Source organism: Pelodiscus sinensis, chromosome 1, assembly GCF_052426305.1.
Source record: "Pelodiscus sinensis isolate ZL-2025 chromosome 1, ASM5242630v1, whole genome shotgun sequence".
NCBI classification, from domain to species: Eukaryota; Metazoa; Chordata; order Testudines; family Trionychidae; genus Pelodiscus; species Pelodiscus sinensis.
Genome location: NC_143052.1, coordinates 190,480,302 through 190,501,203, shown reverse-complemented (window position 1 = coordinate 190,501,203; position 20,902 = coordinate 190,480,302). Strand labels below are relative to the sequence as shown.

Below are 20,902 nucleotides of genomic sequence, written 5' to 3'. Positions count from 1 at the left end.
AAAAAAGGTTGTTGCTGAACATTGTCAAAACCATTCAAGATTGGTCTTCACTGTTTGAGGAAATTCTTTTGCTTTTCAATGTGGTATTGGGAAGTTCTACTGTATATACTTTTGTTTTAGGCTAATTTAAAATGACTTCTCCTAGGTTCACTATCCTCCCTTATTAAACATTTGTGACGATCACCAAAAATCCCCCCCCCCCCAAAAAAAGAAAAAAAGTCCACAATGCAAAAGAGCATCAAAAAAGTGATCTGCTTTTTTGGAAGATAGCATCTATTCAGTGTGGACTCTCTTGCAGGTAAGCTGTGATTACTATGGACGGAGTGGCCACCAGGACTCCTGTGCTTTTTCCTCTTTCCTCTTCCCTGTCCACTCCCTCTTCCCCATCCACACATGACTTTTTCCAAAAGTCTTCTTCCTTGTAGAAAGAGGTTTACCAATGTCAGAAAACCCCCTCCGTTCTTTTGATTTTTTTTCCCAAAAGAATGCAATTGCAGTGAAGAGAAGTGTTTTTTTTTTTTTTTTTTTAGAAAAAACAGCTGTTTTTCCAGAAAAAAAACTCTGTAGTGTAGACATAGCCCAAAAGAGCATACATAGCTCAAGTTCACTACAGAGAAGCCAGAAACTGTTAACTTGCATTAGGTCTTCTCTCATGCTTATTGAGACAGAAGACATGCTTCTGGGATGTAGTGTTTTTATTTTGTTTTTGAGAGTAGAGAAAATTCCCAAAGAATGGAAGAGGATTTAATAGAAGAGCAAAAAACCATATGTATGGGGAAGGAGTGGGCAGAAAAAAATATTACCAAAAGGAAAATTCATTTAAATATAAACAGGGAATCAATCAGTTTAGGTTTGGAAATGTGGCACTTTGCAACTGACTTGCACAAAAGATGACAGCCCCTTTACATTAGAAATTCTAAATCTTTGATCAGGAACATTCTCTGAGTAGGGATGTAAGCAACTAGACGACTATCTAATAAGCATAAGCTTATCGGATAGTTGACTAGTCCCTCAGACTAGTTGCTTCCCCCCCACTTGCTGCCTCTATCAGAGATGCTGCGGGATGGGGGAGGGGAGATGGCTTAAAAGCTGGTTCCCCCAAGTACCGTCTACGCAAGGGGCAGGAGAGTAGCAGGCACCCAGTGTGAGCTTGGAATCGACTAGTCGATTAGTAGATTAAACTAAATTTAACATCCCTACTCTGAAGCCTATGAATTTTAGAAACTTCAAAACTACTTTGCCATTTTGAGATTGCCAAAACCATATATAAGAAATTACACAAAAGGTAATGGGGGGGGGGGGGGGGGGGGGGCGGGAGGAGGTGGAAGAGGAGAAAGAGTGCTCGGAATGGATTCCTACTTTGGTTGCCTTAAAGTAAACTGAAGAGGAGCCTTTGGTTGTTCCAAGAAAGTCAGTTGGTCTTTTTTGAGAGTCTTCCTTTTTTATAACGCTCCAAAGGAGGGCCATTGTGTTAATAATACGAGGCAATTCTTCCAAGATGGCATTTCTGGCATTTTTCAGGTTAGTAGGGTCAATCGTAGGTGACCCCTAGGAAAACAGAAAAGTCTATATTAAACAACATACTCTGTGGACATCAAGTGTATGCAGATCATTATTTTTAACATGGTTACACAATCTTTACTGTGGACATCTGCTTTCTCCCAAGAAGTCTTTTTGCAATAATGATTTTGCAAAGCACTAGGTCACTCAATTGTTCTGTTTATGAAATTTACTGTCACTTACAAAATGGGCGAAGGCTAAAATCTCAATAATATGTATGAAAGATTCTGACCACAGCCTTTGTTAAGAATCTTTCACATACGTACAAATGGGAACATGCCTAGACTGAGGCCTGAGACCTAGCTAACAATGGACAAAACATGGCTTACGGAAAGCAAAGATAAGCAGGAAACAAATCTTGTTTGTACAACTAGGCATAAAACAAAGCTGAGACAGCATAACCCCAGATGCAGAGCAGTAACTGGGGCCTTATCGTGAGTTATAGGCACATAACTCACTGAGAGGGGCTTCAAAGTCCGCTCCCCAGTTCAGGAAGAGATAAGAGTGGATCCTCCCCAAATACCAACTGGGTTCAGGGAGAAGGCTAACATGTCAGCATGAGTAATGATATCTGCCCCTCACAGATGCCAATATGAGTCTTGACAGACTATATACAATTGTCAATGCTGTGTACTGTTTACTGTTCTCTTTGTTTTAAGACCATATAGGAATGTACCTGAAGGCAAACCTGTTGAGAGGTGCTACCCGTCATTTCTAAGGACCTGAAATCAAGATTTAAACTACTTACTGCAAGACAAAAACTGTACTAGCAAACGTGTAAACCTGTGTTATGGGTAGAGCATTCATGTAATCTTTTAGACTATTGGCTTATTATGCTCATTATGTCTTGCTGCTAGAACCTATCCAGGGATTCGGGAACTTCCACCCCATCACTTCTCTCTGCCCATCGGCACCCAATATAATCCACTGTAATCAGCTGTTTGTCAGTCTCAATGAGCCTAGCAAGTAAAATGACACTCCACCAGCTGTGTGTAATAAAGGCCTCCTGCTTGAACCTGCCCGGTGTGAGACTTGCATTCCTTCAGTAAGCATGTTTAACTGTAGTATAACATTCTACTTATTTTGCTTTTGTTTAAAGAGTTAATTTCTCTATTTCAGGCCATAACCTCTTCTAATATGTGGTGCAAATTATGCAACCATATTTTTCATATAGTTTATAACAAAAAAGTGTGAAATACAGTCTCATTTTGAACACATGCCACTACTATTCTCTTGATTATTTATTCTATAGAAACTTTCCAGTTAAACCAAGGAAGGAGAGTAATTGCAGGACAAGAATCATAAAATTCATAAATATTTGTGTGGGGAAGACCAAATTAAGGTGTCGTTCTGGTTTTGCAATTAAAGGAAGAAGGGGGGGGGAGGGGGAGGAAAGGGTGCACGCAGAGTTGCCTGTAGTTAGGTTTTTAAGATGTACAAATTTTGTTCACTAACACTTTCAATGAACACCATACCAAATATATTCAGAAATAAGGTGTATATTGTCATTGAGAAGCTTTCATAAGAAATTATTTTATAGCTTTTTTTTTTTTTGACAGCGTGACATACTTTTCTTCATACATTCAACTTATTTAGGAATAATTTGAGTATACTGTACTTCGCCCATAAATGAGTAGTGTCCAATAATCCAAATACAGATATTTTCAGCACAAATGGATTTGGTGTGAGAGAATAATTATCTTGTCCTCTGCTCATAGATGATTCTCCTCTATACAAGCCAGTTCCCCTTCCATGTTGGAAAAGGATTCTGCTACCCCTATGGTGATAGCCTATCTTTTCTGGGCTCTCAAAAATAAATGTTTATTCATCATTTATGGTCACAATTCAGCCAAGAACTTAAGTATTTTGCTGAACTGAGGCCAAACTGACAAATGCATGGTTGGCATTTGGAGAAGCAGTTTGCTACCTTTTTGGCTTGATTAGGATGATCCAAAAGGCAAAAATGACCAATGGTTGTTAAGCCTTCCAAAAGCGTCAGAGGATAATCTGGTGTAATGTTCTCCCTTTTAGAAGTTACACTTTGGAGAAAACACAATAGTTATTAGCAGTACAACAACTGAATATTTTTATTCTTCACATGACTATTCTTGTCAAAAGAGCATTTGGTTCTATATTCCAGTTGCTGAGGTATCAGAAATACAGGTTATTTTAGAAACTTTGCCTAGATAACAGTATAAGGGTTGAGGGAAAATAAGCTCATTGGTACTTCGTACCGAATAGTTAAATCTATATCAAAATACTGCATTTATGACTCTTACCTCACAGACATCTTCACAGCTTCGTTTTCATATTGTTTAACGAGTTCATCCAGGTTTTTACATATCTGTATGATAAATGGTGCCACAGTCCAGCCTAAAGATTTCCCAAAGTATGGCAAAGAATGTGTGACTAAGCCTACCCAAGATGAATGCATTCCATAACCATACTCTGGCTGCAAACCTCTAATTACAGCAGAGACAAACAATCCTTGGGAAGTTATTGGGTGTGGAGGCACATACTGCAAAGCACTAATAGCCTGCTGGAAATTAAGAGCCCGTTGCCATTCCTTAGATAGGTCTGGCTGGTTCTCTTGTTCCTCGTGAGTCTGTCCAAGATGGTGCTCCAAGACAATCAATATTTGCAAAAGCTTCAACAGCTCAATCTGAAGGGGGTGTTCACTCCATATCTGATCTTGGCCAAAATTGATAAGGCTTTCTTCAAAGAAGCTCTCTTTGATGACACTGTTAATTTTATCAGCGGTCATCACTTCATACCGTTTTTGACTTGTATACATAGAAGCAGACAAAGAAAGAAGAACAAACTCTTGGATTTTGCATCTTGCAAGCAAGTTCTGTATAAACTCGATATTCTTGTTTTCTGCTGACTTTGCCATTGTGGCCAGCTGTGTCATCATCCTAATCAAGACTTCTACACTTTTGACTTGGACATCTCTGTTGCCGAGCACATCTTTGTGGGTTACCGTCAAGTAGCATGGATAGTAAGAGCGCAGATAACTCAAACAGAGGTAAGTCAGCAATTCTATTAGTAAAGAATGGGGACACATGGTTGGTGACTGAGTCTGAAGCTTACCATAAAAGCTCTGTCCCACAAGAGCTTCCTGGTGCCGGGCTAGCAGATTATAGATGAGATTCAAATGAGCTGTGGAGCTTGTATCCATGCTAGTACTGGCTACAGCTTCAATAAATTCTTTAGGGTTGGTTTTCAGCACTGCCTCCAATACAGAAAATCCATACAAAACCCTCTTGGAATCATAAGGCTGAAAATACAAGAGAATATGTTTGAACAGAGCCTCTATCATCTCTTGTTTTTCCTTCTGCTGCTTGAGCAGCCTAGAAGTTGTAATTGCTTGGAGTTCCAAGTCCACCTCCTCATCACTTGACAGCGATTCTGATGCTTGAGTTCTCTCAGAATCTGTCCGCACAAGATTTAACACAGTACTGGATTTGGAGCCATGAGGAGGGAAAGCATTAGATGAACTAACTTGATTCATGTTTTCTCTTTGGTCAATTGTAGTTCTACTACCATTCTCCTCATGGCTCATTTCTTGTGGATCTAGAGAAGGAGAAAAAGATGATGTATTTTCACTATCAATTTGTCCTGTGCTGGTATCTGCGGATTCTGTGTGTTCACTGTTATTGTGATCTTCACCGATATCTTCTGAAAGTTCCCTACAGTGAGAGGGTCCATTTTCAGAAAGTCCCTTTTTCAGCTGAGAGTTCTCTGGATCTGTTTCCACTTCAGCCCAAAGAGCTTCCCTGTCCACAGTTGTAAATTGGTTCAGTGGTATGTTTTCTTCAGAACTGCTTTCATGTAGCTCAGAGGTTCCCAACAGCTCTTTGAAAGAGGCATTCTTCTTAAGCCAACGATGTAAGTCTTCTAAAAAAAATTTTTAAAAAAAATGAAGATTTCAAAACAATTAGAGTTTATTATGGCAGTTGATTAATACATTGATTTACATTGAAAGAACCTGTAAGGGAATGTCTACACAGCAGGGCTAAAGCTGAAATAAGCTACGCAACTTCAGCTATGTCAATTGTGTAGCTCAAGTGAAAATAGCTTATTTTGGCTGTTGATGCTGTCTACACAGCTGCTAGTCTGAAAAAGAGCATTCTTCCTCCGACTTCCTTACTCCTTGTAGAATGAGGGTTACAGGAGTTGGAGTAAGAAGTCCTCTAGCTCAACATTATGTTGAAAAAACTGCTTGTAGTGTAGATGCAGACTATGTTATTTCGGAATAACATGTTATTCTGAAATAACACTGCTGTGTAGACATAGCCTAAGAGAAAATGTAATGGTGATCAAGTAACTGACTTTACATTAAAATTAGTAATCTTATTTATGCCAAGGAAATACATTAAATTTAGCAGTTATGTTTTATGATGGAATCATACGATCAGGGATGCCATTCTTATATTTAATAATCAACCTAGCTCAAAATATGCTGCACAAACAATAGAGAATGCATTTTATGATGCCCACATATGTATTTAATAAGTTTATTGCATTGAGTGTCTCAACAAAAGGTAGTAGCAGAACACAAGATTTTTGAGATGGTGAACCTTCTCAGACTGTAAACTCTTTGGGGCAACTACTTTGTCCACCTCTATGATTGCACCATCATCTAGCACAAGAGACTTTGGGTGCTACTACAATATAAAAAGTAATAAAGATGATGATTATTGGCAAGTCAACGAGATAGCAACAAGGCAGCAAAACAATTTTGCAAGCAGATTGCTGGTTTAAATAACAATTATTTCAACTATTAGGAGGCTTAGAAGCTTCTTTTGCAGTAATGTTGATCCAAAATAAGGTACTAATGGGTGGCTTATTCCAAAATTGTGTTTACACTCTATTAGACGTGTAACTCAGAAGAATGATATGCACAGAAGGAATTGCTATTTTATAAGGACACATCTCAAACTGAAGAGCATGACTCCTAAAGGTGACAGACCGATTTAAAATGGAGTTCAATAGTATGCAAAAGTGACTGTTAATTTACTTAAGACTGAAAATGTAACAGTTTGAGAGCAGATTTACCTGCCGTATTCTTCTGCTTGATGAAATGGATAGATGTACGCTGAGTCTTTGGATGAAGAAGCAGCAGGAGTACTGGCTCAAGAATTCGTGCAACATCATCAAGCGAGAGAGCACGAATCAGCCAGCCCTGTGCTGTGGCACCAATTGCCCCATCTGAACAATTTAGACTGTCCAGTACCACAAACAGAGACCTGAATGGAGAAAATCACAAGGGAGAAGTAAAATTGAAACACATTTTTAGACCCATTCCTGCAAATACTTTAGCTTTACTCCAGATAGTAATTCCAATGCCTAAGATTAGGGTCACTGAGTTCAAAGTCAAGCATGTGTGTTTTCAGAGCAAGGCAAAACATATTACATGTGTGTATACCACAGACACTATCTGCAGTAGGGATGTAAGTGAGTAGTTGACTACCCAGTAAGCCTAGGCTTATCAGCTAGTGAAGTTGACTATTTGCATTTCTCCCCGACCTGCTGCCTCTGATATAAAGGCAGGGGGAGCTGGAGCCAGTGCTGGGGGGAAACCAGCTTAAAAGTGGCTCTCCCTAGCACCATTTCTGTGGTGCTGCCTGTCCACCCCTTGCTGCTGCAGACAGTGGAGGTGGCTCCAGCAGCAGCCCCTGTCCATGAGGGTTCCAACTCCCCACTGGGACCCGCTGCGGACAGGAGTGGCTGGAAACCGGGCAGGTAGCTCGGTGCAGTCCCAGCTCATGCCGGGACCAATCCCTGCTGTGGCTCTGCAATTGAAAACACAGCAGGAACTGGACGGCCTGTCCCCCACGCTCCCGGCTCCTACTGCATTTTGCTTTGCAGAGCTGCAGCACAGTTTGATCCCAGCACAAGCTGGGACTGAGCCAACTGCTTTCCCCTATCGACTAATCGAGTAGTTGATAAAAATTCTATTGACTACTCCATTAGTAAAATAACTACATTTTAACATCCCTAATCTGCAGTTAGAGTGTCTTTATTATATCTTCTACTTCACAAGGCTTGAAACTTGGCTCATTGTACCAGACTGAGGATCGCAATGAGTAACCCGCCACCCCGGGATTATTTTAACAATATTTTGAATTCAGCTGCTTTTGCCAGGCCTTTTTAATCCTTTTCTGGGGAACTGCCCCACCTCCAACCAGATGTGACTTCCTGCATCAACAAGAGGTGGAGCCAAGGTTGTTCACTTTCCTGCAACACGGAAAGCAACTCCCAGCAGAGACCCCACGCTTCTATTCCCCCTCAAGGCACCCTCCAGCCTGACACCTCAACTACTTTATTACTTTCCCTGGAAGATGGTTAACCAACACAAAGAGGGCTTTTTATTTTTTTAAGTTAAAAATAAATATTTTTAACATCCTTCCTTTGGTTTATACAACTGTCCAGGTGATTTTTTTTTAAAAGCAAAAAAGCATAACTAAATATTTTATATAAACACTAAGGCATGTAAATTAAAGTACAGCAATACCTGTCAAAGGATCGATTGTGGGAAGTGACTCTGCTGCCTTGGATTTCTCTGGTCAAATGCCATATCACAGAAAACCTGAACAGTGCCTCCAGCCTTGTCCCCTTAACAGAAGAAGAAAGAGGGGAGGGGCAAACAAGAACTTTTTGATTCTGAGGTAAATGTAGTGTATTTAAAAGGCTCCAGTAAACAATGCTTACTGCACAGATACTTCTAAAAATCATAAGAATTATGCACCTGTTTCCCATTTTTAGATAGGACTCACACACAAATGCCATTGTCTTGTCATATACCTCAGAACCCAAAGCAATCAAAATCAAATAAAGCATTTAGTGGATTAAAAAAAGCTGATATTTCAAAGCAAAGATATGTTTGGAATTCCTATTTACAGTATTTTAATCTGAGTTGTCGTGGGTTGGATAACAAAGATGGCCGATACAGAGGGCCTGTTATTAAAAGGGCAGTCTTTACTGAGGATTTGAATGTGCTTAAGAGTCTATAAGTTTCCAAATTCTTGACTATTCAGATACCCATAACCCCTGTACAGATCCTGATATAGAGCAAGTTTCACAGCAAAGATATATATTCATATACATCACAAAAGCTTAAGAATGGTTAGTATAGCAACATCATGTGACTATTTACTTAGTTTTTCTGACATCTAATATGCAAGTTAAGAAAGAACTGATCTATCTTCAGAATAGAGAAGTTAAATTATTGAAGGAAATCTGCTCATTTTAAACAGTTTGCCTATTCCATGGTCTAGCCCTGAAGCTTTGTTGCAGGGGGTGGAAGCTAGGCTAAGGGGAACAGAGGAAAGGTACTACAATAATTAGGCAACCTAGGAAACACAAGACTTACTTTATCATGATCCAAGAGTGAATGACAAATAATATCTTCACAAATGTTAGCTGATGGAGCCAAGCAGTGCAGCCTATAAAACAGCTCCACACATGTAATGTGATGCTCCCTTGTCTCTTTGTTCAGCTGATTCCAAAGCACTTGAGCAACTCTCTAGGGGAACAGACGAAATAAAATGTACCACTGCCCACTGATTTAAAAGCTTGGCATAAACACTGAAGAGTTCTGTATTTGTGAAAAGGTAGCTCACCCACTGGATTTAGACAGATGTTTTATCTATGAATAAATGTGGGTGCTGACTATACAAAGCTATATTCCAAATGCAGACATCCTATCTATGTCTAAATCTACAACGATGCACATATGTAAACATTTCCACCTTATTACCAGACTATGCAATTGTAGATAATGGTATCCCATTTCTTTTTCACTACCCTCCATCCCATCTATTTCTAGTTTATAGGGTTTCATTTTTTGTTTTAAAGAAAGGATTCAGTTGTAAAGAATAGGGAAAGTGATTCCAGCTACCCTTACCCCAGTTACTAAGTATTTCAGGAAAGAGGTGAGAAACAGAGGAGGTTAAAAAAAAAAAGCAATCAATTTAAACTTCTCCCCCCCAAGTTTATTAAAAAATATGTTGGGGCCCACCTACCAGTTGAAATTCTCTCCTCCTATTATCAACAGATAAAATGGAAGCGGTTTAAAAATGCTCTATGTAGCTTTTTTACAAATAGTATTTTAAAGCAGCTACTGGACCACAAATGGCTACTGGTAGGAGTGCCTTCAGAAATGTCTTTTATTCCACATAGTAAAGTTAAAAAAAAAAAAAAAGTATACAGGCAGTCCCCGGGTTACGTACAAGATAGGGACTGTAGGTTTGTTCTTAGGTTGAATCTGTATGTAAGTCGGAACTGGCGTCCAGATTCAGCCGCTGCTGAAACTGATCAGTTTCAACAGCGGCTGAATCTGGACGCCAGTTCTGACTTACATACAGATTCAACTTAAGAACCTCAGGCATCCCCAAGTCAGCTGCTGCTGAAACTGATCAGCGGCTGATTCCAGGAAGCCCCGGGGCAGAGGCTTCCTGTAGTCAGCCACTGGTCAGTTTCAGCAATGGCTGACTTGGGGACGCCTGGGGCAGAGCAGCTGAGGTGCTGCTGGGTTGGTCCAGTAGCGCCGAGGAGCGGCGGCGGCGGCGCTACTGGACCAACCCGGCAGCACCTCAGCTGCTCTGCCCCAGGTGTCCTGATTCAGCCGCTGCTGAAACTGATCAGCAGCGGCTGAATCAGGACTCCTGGGGCAGAGCAGCTGGGGTGCTGCCGGGTTGGTCCAGTAGCGCCAAGGAGCGGCGCTGCGGGACCAACCAGCAGCGCCCCACCTGCTCTACCACAGGCCGGGGGCTTTGCTCCACATCTCCCTGGTCTGCTTGGGGGGCCCCCCACTAGCTGCGCTCCCCCTACCCCCCAGCAGACCAGGGACACGGGAAGCAAAGCCGCAGTGGCGGCGGGGTGCCATGCCTCTGAGGCTTTGCTCTGGCAAAGCCTCAGAGGCGCGGGACCCCTCCGCCTCCCCGGCTTTGCTTCGGGTGTCCCTGGTCTGCTGGGGACCGTCTCCAGCAGAGCAGAGGCACCGGGAGCAAAGCGGCAGCGGCGGCGGGGTCCCGCGCCTCTGAGGCTTTGCTCTGGCAAAGCCTCAGAGGCACGGGACTCCGCCGCCGCTGCGGCTTTGCTCCCGGTGCCTCTGCTCTGCTGGAGACGGTCCCCAGCAGACCAGGGACACCGGGAGCAAAGCCGCAGCGGCGGTGGAGTCCCGGACCTCTGAGGCCTTTCCAGAGCAAAGCCTCAGAGGCGCGGGACCCCTCCGCCTCCCCGGCTTTGCTCCAGGTGTCCCTGGTCTGCTGGAGACGGTCCCCAGCAGACAAGGGGCACCCGGAGCAGTTTTTCTCGCCCCGGAGATCGAGGTGACGGGACCGCTGCGCTCTGGGCGGTCCCGCTGCCTGCGAGTTCCGGGGCGAGAAAGCCCCGTTCGTAAGTGCGGATCCGACGTAAGACGGATCTGCGTAACTCGGGGACTGCCTGTATTTTGAATTTCTCCTATTTTTTTCTTGCTATCAATTTTACATACTGGGAGCTCAAAGGAGACTAAAATCCTCCCAAAATGTAGTTTTCAAGTTTACAAAACAAAAAATAACTAAAAGTTAAAATTAGGGATGAAGATTTTAAAAAGTAACTAGTGATGTTCAGTGCCCCAATTGGGACACCTGGCTCTTAATTTTCCAAAATTGCTGAGCACCCTGTACAATGCAGGGACCTTTAAGTTTGTGCACAAGAAAGTTCAGGTTTCCCAAAAATCACAACTGACTTTTGAAAATAATCGGGTATGATACATTTCAAGAGATATATGCTATGTCAGAGTGGCTGTGTCTACACTGGGCCACTTATTCCGGAAAATCAGCCGCTTTTCCGGAATAAGCTGCGAGCCGTCTACACTGGCCCTTGAATTTCCGGAAAAAGTAAGGATGCTCTACTGTACAAAATCAGCCGCTATTCCAGAAAAACTATTCTGCTCCCGCTCGGGCATAAGTCCTTATTCCAGAACACTGTTCCGGAAAAGGGCCAGTGTAGACAGCCCAGTAGTCTTTTCTGGAAAAAAGCCCCGATCGTGAAAATGGTGATCGGGGCTCTTTTCCGGAAAAGCGCGTCGACAGTGGCCACAGACGCTTTTCCGGAAAAAGGGCTTTTCCGGAAAAGCAGCCTGCCAATGTAGCTGCTCCTTTTCCGGAAAAACTAAAAACGGAATAGTATTCCGTTTTAAGCAGTTCCAGAAATTCATGCCGGTGTAGACACAGCTAGTGTGTATAACTGGGTCAATGCATGAGAATCTCAGTAGACATGAAGGCACTAATTTCAATGTCGTATCTCACGGATACAGAATTATCCCAGGAAATCCATCGACTTATGATAGGCATATATATATTAGCTAAAACCTATTTGTGCAGTAAATAATTTGACACCTGATAGAAGTCGGTTTTCTCTGATATTAGCTTTAGAACACCAGGAGCAATGGGAGGAACTGTGACCATCTGCAGTCTCCCAAAGATGGGGTTGTGTCCAGAGATTTTATATCGCTTCATTCTGTCTTCAATCACAAGTGCCAGCGACTGAGAATGGTTGATCACTTCAAGCAGCGTGGAGATGGACACATTCTGAACATAGCAGTCGTTTATACAGCAACATATCGTCATTAGGGATTTAAGCCACAGAGGGAAGCTGGCATCACAACCTCCTCGGAAGACAGGGGGAAAAAAATTTAAGAATATTTAAATGTTAGATTACTTTATCAAACATTTGTTAAATCTGGTGATCCCATGGAATTTACCTGCCCTTTTGGCTGCCTAAAATCACGAGCTTTGTAACTCGTATTTCCATGTGTACCATGGGCTCGATTGACTAAAATATATTATGTACTACACTTTTTTATTCTTTTAATTTAAGCGAGAGAGAGAGAGAGAGAGAGAGAGTGCAAGCACCCCTAAGAGCAATGAAATTTTATTATCTACTAATATTATTTTGGGATGCTTTGTAATAAGAAAAATCATTATAACAGCAAAACATAGCAAGCCTCATAATTCTATTAAGAGCACCATCCTCTCAGAATTCCCACCCCTAAATAGATGTTGGATTAATGGTGCTTTCTTTGATAGACAAACCTGGGAGAGATGTGTGTTGGGGTACCATTAAAAGTAACTGACTGTTAAGGCTCTAAAACACAAGCACCTCAAAAATTGTAAAATGGAAAGTCACTGTCAAGATTTGTAATAATTACAAAGGCAAACGTAAGGCTTAGCACTTTTAGTAACAAAAATTCCCTGGAAAAAAAAAAATCTATGTTTGTAGAAGATAATTAACTGTTGACATTAAAGAATCATAGCATGCTCTCTAGCCTCACCTACTCGCATGAGGATAATGTAAGGACTTGATACAGAGAAATATAAAAATGAAGGATAGCTAATAGGAGAATTAGAATTTGGGTAGCTATATTTTAATAATTTATCATCCAGAATCATAAATTAATTTAGATGAAGTAACATTTAGGCCACGGCCTACCTGGTTTAAGTGTGGTTTTGCCAATTCTTCTTTTACACATATTTACTGATTGCTTAAAATGATGTTATTGCTGACAAAACAAAGTTAACAGGTTGTGCTGGATGTTTTGAGAGTAAAACAAACAAAGCAAAAAACCCAACTAAAACCGAACACATTTAAGCCTTTAACAAAAAGCCATTTAAATGGGAAAACTCAAGGGCAAGATGACATGACATGACACAAAGTGACATATAAATTGTCTAAACAGCAACTGGAATTGTTTAAATCAAAGCTTGTGAATACATGATGGATGGGTTAAATAAAACCCGAAGGCCTGATATGCTAAAAGCTGATTGGAGAAAAGTGGGAAAATATAGGGGAAAACACTATTGAACACTACTCAAATCAGAGAAACACCAGACCAGAAACAGAAGGAACAGAACTGAAGACCATCCCAAGGAGTCAGAACTGAAGACCATCCCAAGGAGTCAGAGGCAATCATTTTTGTCACCCTCCTCTGTACCTTTTTCTTTTCTAATAGATCTTTTTTGAGATGGGGCAATCAAAAATGCATGCAGATTTTAATATGTGGGTATACCATGTATTTATATATTGGCATACACACAAAATGGAAAATGACTACCTAGAAAAGAATCAGGGTTACAGTGGATCACAAGTTAAATATGAGTTGATAGCATGACACTGTTGCACAAAAAGCAAACATCATTCTGGATGTATTGGCAAGAGTGTTGTAACCAAGATGCACAGTTGTAATTCTTCTGCTTCACTCCAGTGTCCAGTGCCGGGTACCATATCTCAGGAAAGATGCGGACAATTTGGAGAAAGTCCAGAGAAAAGCAACAAAAATGATCCAAGATCTAGAAAACATTACCTATGAAGAAGACTGGAAAAAATTGGTTTGTTTAATCTGGAGAAAAGCAGACCGAGGGGGGCAGGATAACAGTTTTCAAGTACAGTAGACTTCCGATAATCCGGAACCCATGGGACCTAAGTGGTGCCTGATTATCAAATATGCCAGACTATCAGGAGGTACTATAAACTGGTTATATATATTATATAAATAAAATATACACACATACATATACACACACACACACACACACACACACACACACACACACTATATACTGTATATAAAGTGTTCTGAACCCTTTTTATTGTACATACTGTATTCTGTAATGTTTTAGTTTTTTTAAGCTTTTTTACCCTTTTTGCTCAGTTCAGCTGCTGCCGCTGTTACCTTGTGACTCATTTTTTGAAGCTCACTCATTAGTCTCTTGCCATTTTGATGCCGGACTATCAGGAGTGCCGGACTATTGGAGTTTTACTGTACATAAAAAGGTTGTTACAAGAAGGAGGGTGAAAAATTGTTCTCCTAAACCTCTACAGGTAGGACAAGAAAAGGGTTTAAATTAGCAGCAAGTGAGATTTAAGTTGGACATTAGGAAAAACTTCCTGTCAGGATGGTTAAGCACTTGAATAAATTTCCTAGAGGTTGTAGAATCTCCATCATTGGAGATTTTTAAGAGCTGGTTAGACAAACACCTGTGAAGGATAATCTAGAAGATAATACTTAGTCCAGTCATGTGTTCAGGGAACTGGACTAGAGAATCCCTTCCAGTCCGATTCTGATTTTTTTGTTTTATTATCTATCCCTTTCTTAATGATTCGTAGCACTATTAGCTTTTTTGGTTGCTGCTGCATGTTGAGCAGATGTTTCAGGGATCCATCCAGGATGACTGCAAGATCTCCTTCTGAATAGTAACCGCTAATTTAGACCCCATTATTTTGCAAGTTTCGTTGGGATTATTTTTTCCACTGTGAATGAAAATTGAATAATGTTAATTTTAAAAATATTACTTCTCGTATTCATGTTGCTTCTGTATTATTCTACAGAAAGTTACTCATCTATCCTTTCCTTACAAGAGATTTTAGAATGGGATTGCTTTTCTTCCCTAATATATTTTTTTTTTATATATAAAAAATAATTTAAAAAAAAAATTTATGACGGACTATGGAGGTAGGAGGGAAATCTCTAAAAGCCAGAGTGAAACCAAGAATGCCCATAATGACTCCAACATGACATTCTGGGAACTCGGAAGCTCTATGACGCTAAACGCTTTAATTATAACATTCTGCATAATGGACATGTCTTATCTGAGCATCTCAAAGAACTTCAACATAGAAGACTCACGCCTGCCCAGAAGTAGGTAAGTATTATTCCCATTTTACTGACATCAAATCTGTAGCAAAGCCAAAAGCAGACCCCAGAGTCTATTTTCCCATTCCTGTGCCCACCACAAGCCTATCCTTTCCAAAGGCCCTCTGTTACTCTCCTGGAAGGTATCTGAATTGTCAGTGGGAACCAGCCATAATTATGCAGATTGTTCTATCTTGCATGCTAGCTTGTGTCCATTGTCTTTTTCCTGGAAACCCTGAAGGATTGGGAAGAATTGTTATATCCCGGAACACAATAACAAAAACCATTCTCAACAATTTTTCCACTTATAATATAAGCATTTCAAAAGAGAACAAAGTGGATTTAAAAACTACAACACACACTCAATTCTAAGACATAAGAGGAGCTCTTGTATGAGGATGTCTTCATCACAGAAAGCAATTTACCTTTCGTCTCCCCCCATATCCCTCCAAAATACCTGAAGTGTACTACAGCTACATTCATAAACACACCCCCTGCCATGTTATATTGTGTGCACATTCTTGGATTGTACCTAGTACACAGTGTACTTAGTTTGCAGTACAGTTTACATTCTGGGACACATTCTACGAAAACACTTACCAGGAACTTGAAACAGAGACAAGTACAGTTGCTCTGTTTCTTCCTCAGAAAGGTAGACTGGGAAGGTAGTGCAATCCAGCAGAAGGTGACAAGCAGCAGCAAAGGCCTCTCTGCAGTCTTCTTTCATATCCCCCAAGTCAAGCATTACCTGGTCAATGTCCCATTCTCCTTCTTCTTTTCCCTTTTGACTACCAAGGTCATGGTTTGTAGGGGAGAGCGGTTCCAGACTTTTCTGTTTGAATGGTGACCCTCGAACTGTGAACAATTCTGAAAGCATTTGTTTAAACTGAGGTACCGTAATTTGCTTTCCTTCCCAGGAGTTCTTTTTCTTGCTAGCATTTTCCGTAGCTCTGTAATTTTCTTTCTTCTCTCCTCTGCTCATGTTTGCAATTGAAATTCTGCCATTACCTGGCTCTTGTAAATGTATCCCAAAAATGTATTTATTGGCAAACTTATCGACTAATTCTTGGATACAGTGCAAAGACTTCTGAATACTCCCGCCATTTTTCCAAACGTCATCCTTCTCAGCAGTTACTCTTGGTACTCTTAAGTGTTCGGAGAGCTCTGGGGATGAGGCACTCAGACCTATGCCGCTGTCTTCAGACTTGAGGGGAGCAAAGGCAGAGTCCTCTTCATCCTGTAGTGCAGGCTTGGTGTCTGAAGTTATATCATCACTTTCTTGTTTTACTGGGCTCTGTAATGGAAACAGTAAAGGGTCTACTTTATTACTGAATTTTAAGACTTTAAATAACTGAAATCGTACTTGGGGCAGCAGGAGGAGAAGAGAGTAGGACAGGAATCCCACCCTTTCTGCCCTGATAACTTGTGCAGTGCCTTTCTAAAGGTGTTATCCAGTGGTAACAACAGACTTGTAAGTTGTGGTCCCGCTGATGATTACTGTTTTGCCACCAATATTGTCTTTTTGGGGCAGCGCTGTTCCTGGAACTTTAGGTACCCTATGCACTCCCCTGTTGGGGGGAGCTCTTCAGGGGGCAGAATCTGTACACGAGAGCTGTGGGACCACAGGAGCTACAGGGAGCAGGATAGGTGGCAGCAGGAATCCCCCTCTGTCCACTCACTGGTACTCTTCCTGCCACTTGCGGGGGAGGCTGGGGGAAGAGGTAGAACCTCTCCTGTGCTCATTGGTGGGGGTGGGAAGCTGAATTGTGTGGCTGGGAGGTGGGGGAGCAGAGTAGTCTGGGGCCGGATCATTCTGCTTCCTGCTGCCGCCAGTGAGTGTGAAGGGTGGTCCCAGTCCCTGCTGCCGGCACCAAGCCTGCCCTGGGCTGCATCCTTTGGGGAAGGGAGTTCTGGATGGAGAGTGGGCAGAGCAGGGGGGTTGTCCCCGGCCCTGCATGCCACTAGGGACAGCTCTGCTGGGAACATCCTGTAGGCTCTCCTAAGATTTTCCATCCACGAACGGAGTCACATCATATGTCACATGCACCAATACTGAGGTCATACGAGCTTGTTCAGATGTGTGCCAGAGGCAGCAGTGCGGGATGCCAGGTGGGAGCTGGTCTGCAAGGGGAGCCAATTTAAAAACAGGCTCCCCTCACAGACTGGCTGCCTGTTGCCCTATGCTAATGCCTCTGATAAAGAGGCAGCAGCACAAGTTGGCAGCATCTGGCTGAGCTACCAGACCCGGCACGAGCTGGAACGGAGCTGGGCTGCCTGCTCTCCTGGCTCCAATACATTTTTAAATGCAGAGCTGCAGCAGGGGTAGGTCCCAGATCCGGCACGAGCCAGGCTGCTAAAAAATTTACTGGTGGGGGGGACGGGGCAGGCAGAGGGAAAGGTGTGTAGTCTATAGCATTAACCTATAAGCCACGGGTGGCCAACCTGTTCCAGATGAACAGCCACAATAGCAGTGGAGACAGCATGAAGAGCCGGTGCAAAGTTGTTGTGTTTTTTTTTTCTCCTCTCCTCTCCCTCCTCAACAAAACACCACAGCCCACACACGCTGAGGGAAAATAGGTGCTGGTACACCATCCCAAGGCACAGGTGCTTTTTTTGTTAACGACTTTTCCCCAGGTCTTCACGGCCCTGCCCTTTTTTTTGGGGGGGGGGGGGGGGAGAGGGAGGGGTGCTCAACAACTTTGCCCCGGCTCTTCATGCTGTCTCCACTGTTATTGTGGCCCACAAAAAAAGCACTGGGAAGGGGTGAGAGGTGCAAGTTCTGGGAGGGAATTTGGGTGCAGAAGGAAGTAGAGAAGAAGATGCTGGCTCAAGGAGGGGGCTCCAGGCTGGAGAGTGTTGGGGTAAGGGGAAGGGTTGGGGGTGCTGAGCAAGATGCAGGCTTATGGCTGTGAGGGTGCAGGAGTTTGGGCTGGGGTGCACCAGGGGCTCAGGGCAAGGAGACTGGGAGTATGATGGGCTCAGGACACAGATTTGCAGTATGTGGATGGTGCAGGTGTGTTGTGGCAGAAGACTGAGGATTGGGGGGGGGGGGGGTTACAGGATTTGGGGATGAGAGAGGCTCAGGACAGGGGGTTCCAGTGTATGACAGGCTCAGGTTTGAGGTTCGGGGGCGGGTGTGTGCAGGAGTGTTATGATGCTTTGGCCAGACGGGGGCTTGGCCCCAATTGGGGGCTTGTTGGCCAGGCTTCATTTTTAAATAAAATATTGTGTCAAACACAAAATGTTTCAGCACTGTCTTTCTTTACGAGAGGGGTGGGGACCCGGTTTTGAGTCAGGGGTCACTGACCCACAGAAAAAAGGCAGTCAAGGCCACACAAGTGAGGTGCGGGAAAAAAAAAAAAAAAAAAAAAAAAAAAAAAAAAAAAACACACCAAACCAGGCAGGTAGCGGGGGGGAGGGGAGTGCCTGGTGGTGAACAGACCTGACATTTCAGAAAATGTGCCAGCTGTTTAGGGGATGGGAAGAGCAGCCTGGTCTAACCCAGTCCCCCTCCCCTTCCCCAGAGCCAGGCACCCCCCCACCCCAACCCTCCACTCCTCTCCTTCCCTTCCCCAAAGCCAGGCACCCTCCCACCCACCCACTCCCCCTCTCCTCCACTTCCCCAAAGCCAGGAACACTCTCCCCCGCAACCCAATCCCACTTTCCTCTACTTCCCAGAGCCAGACACGCATACCCCACTCTAACCCAATCCTCTTCCCCTTCTCTAACCTAATTCTCAGGTCCCAGAGCCGCCGCCGCCACTTCAGCCACATGTCTCTCTCCAGGTGCTGAGGCATGTGAACTGAGTGGCCGGCTTTGAACATGAGCTGGCCGGGACGCCGTGAACAACCTCCCCTCCCTGCTGTAACCCAATCCCCCCTCACCCCCAACCTTATGCTTGGGTCTCGGAGCCAGAGCCGCTGCACCGCATCCAGGACACCATGTGCCCCCCCCCTCCCCCCGCAACCTTATGCCCAGGTCCTGGAGCCACTGCCTGTGCTCAGTGGCTGGCTGCTATCAGGTGCAGGCTGGGACGCTGTGTGCGACCCGGCCTGCATGTGCAGGATATGATGCAGTGCGCTGGGGGCTGTGAGCGGAATGGCGCAGGCCGTGAGCATGCATGCGGCTCACAGCAGCCTGGCTGTGAGAGCAGCTGACCTGAGTGGTTCTGGGTTCCATCCTGGATCCATCAGGAGCTGCAATTTTTTTACTTTGTGAGCCGCATGCAGCTCGCAAGCCTCAGGTTGGCCACCACTGCTGTAAGCTTTTGCTTACTGGATAATCGACTACACTATTACATCCCTATAGCATATCTTATTTTAATAAAGGGAATTATTTTATGGACAGTACACTTTGGATTTGTGAATAGTTATTTATAAGCAAACATGCAACAGGCCTTGTAGCAATACCTACCAGGTTTCCACTTCCAGTCTCATTATCCAAGTAGGCAGGAGGCATTTGTACTTTGCTAAGCACTTTGAAGCAGGTTTTTAAAGCATGAGTGAGTTCTGGTAAACTTAGAATCTCCACATTCTCCAGAAGGGACTGTACCATGTAACTGAGCATCTGTGGGAGATACTGAGTCTGCACTTCAGAGTACAGTTCCTAAAATAAGCAGGGATTTAAAACAGTTAAATGCTAAATGGCTTAGCAGACAGAAATGGATTTTACCATTGTCAAGCTACCTGAAATAAAGTTTAACTTCCATGACCATAGGTATGACTAATACATGAGCACACTGAATTAAGCAGTATATGGTTGCTTTAAATAGAGCTACTACTCCACTCAGTCCTGAATATAGACCCACATCCTAGTGTTGAATGGAATTTTACTGATAATAACCTTGCAACACCACCAAAGTAATAAACTACTCAAGCAGTGGAGGGGGGTGGGGTGGGGGACCTTGACAATAAATGGCTTGTATATCCTTTAAAATGAGGTACTGTTAATATATAGAACTTTGCAAGACTGATAAAAATCAGAACTGTCAAACCAGTGTTATTTCAATAAGTGTTATACTGTATTAGAAAATCTCAGTAATTTTCTCTTTTCTTTTCACAAGTTCATTATTAGTATGCAAGTCATCTAATTAATTCAATATATTGATTTCCCACAGTGAGGGACACTAAATTTATATATTTTTCAGATAATTAAAACAAACAACCAACCAACCACATTTGTCTATTAGCCAAGAAACCCAAAACCATTCTCTTTAGGATACATACAATGCAGATAGTAAAACCCTCGTTAATATCTCAGTCCAATATCTACTAAGAAGACTAGGAACAAAGTTCCGCTCTTGGTTTACATCACATTATGTGGTTCTGAATGGAAGGCCAATCACAAGTAACAGTGGGCAGTTTTCTTTTCAAAGGCAAATGTAGTTTCCGCATAAAAAATTATCTACTGAACTAAAAACAATGCTTTCATGAAACTGAAATGTATCTGATAAAAAGGGAAAGAAAATGAGAGTTAGGGCTTTGGATGATTAACTTTAGACCAAACATGCCTTACCAAAGGAATCACATCAAGAAGGAACAACAGTAGAGTGCAAAGCTCTGAAATCGTAGGAGGAGCGCTGGTATTCTCAGCAAGATAACTTGTCTGCATGGATTTCTTCCTGGCATTGAAAATAGAAGTGTGTTATTTCAAAATGCAAGA

At 42.8% G+C, this 20,902-nt stretch overlaps 1 protein-coding gene across 6 annotated transcripts in view; it reads right to left on the bottom strand.

The window, feature by feature from the left end:
- Nucleotides 1-20,902, bottom strand: part of DOP1B (DOP1 leucine zipper like protein B) — a 97,099-nt gene that overhangs the window by 46,527 nt on the left and 29,670 nt on the right. For 5 of the 6 annotated variants that reach the window (XM_089773894.1, XM_075911610.2, XM_075911630.2 and 2 more), the window contains 10 exons: nucleotides 20,756-20,861; nucleotides 19,655-19,846; nucleotides 15,842-16,535; nucleotides 11,949-12,220; nucleotides 8,936-9,088; nucleotides 8,078-8,178; nucleotides 6,619-6,809; nucleotides 3,840-5,457; nucleotides 3,488-3,599; nucleotides 1,360-1,548 (listed from right to left, as the gene is read on the bottom strand). In XM_089773894.1, the coding sequence (XP_089630020.1) occupies nucleotides 1,360-1,548; nucleotides 3,488-3,599; nucleotides 3,840-5,457; nucleotides 6,619-6,809; nucleotides 8,078-8,178; nucleotides 8,936-9,088; nucleotides 11,949-12,220; nucleotides 15,842-16,535; nucleotides 19,655-19,846; nucleotides 20,756-20,861 (3,628 nt within the window). The remainder of the gene's footprint in view (nucleotides 1-1,359; nucleotides 1,549-3,487; nucleotides 3,600-3,839; nucleotides 5,458-6,618; nucleotides 6,810-8,077; nucleotides 8,179-8,935; nucleotides 9,089-11,948; nucleotides 12,221-15,841; nucleotides 16,536-19,654; nucleotides 19,847-20,755; nucleotides 20,862-20,902) is intronic. The other variant, XM_075911637.2, reaches the window with a different exon arrangement.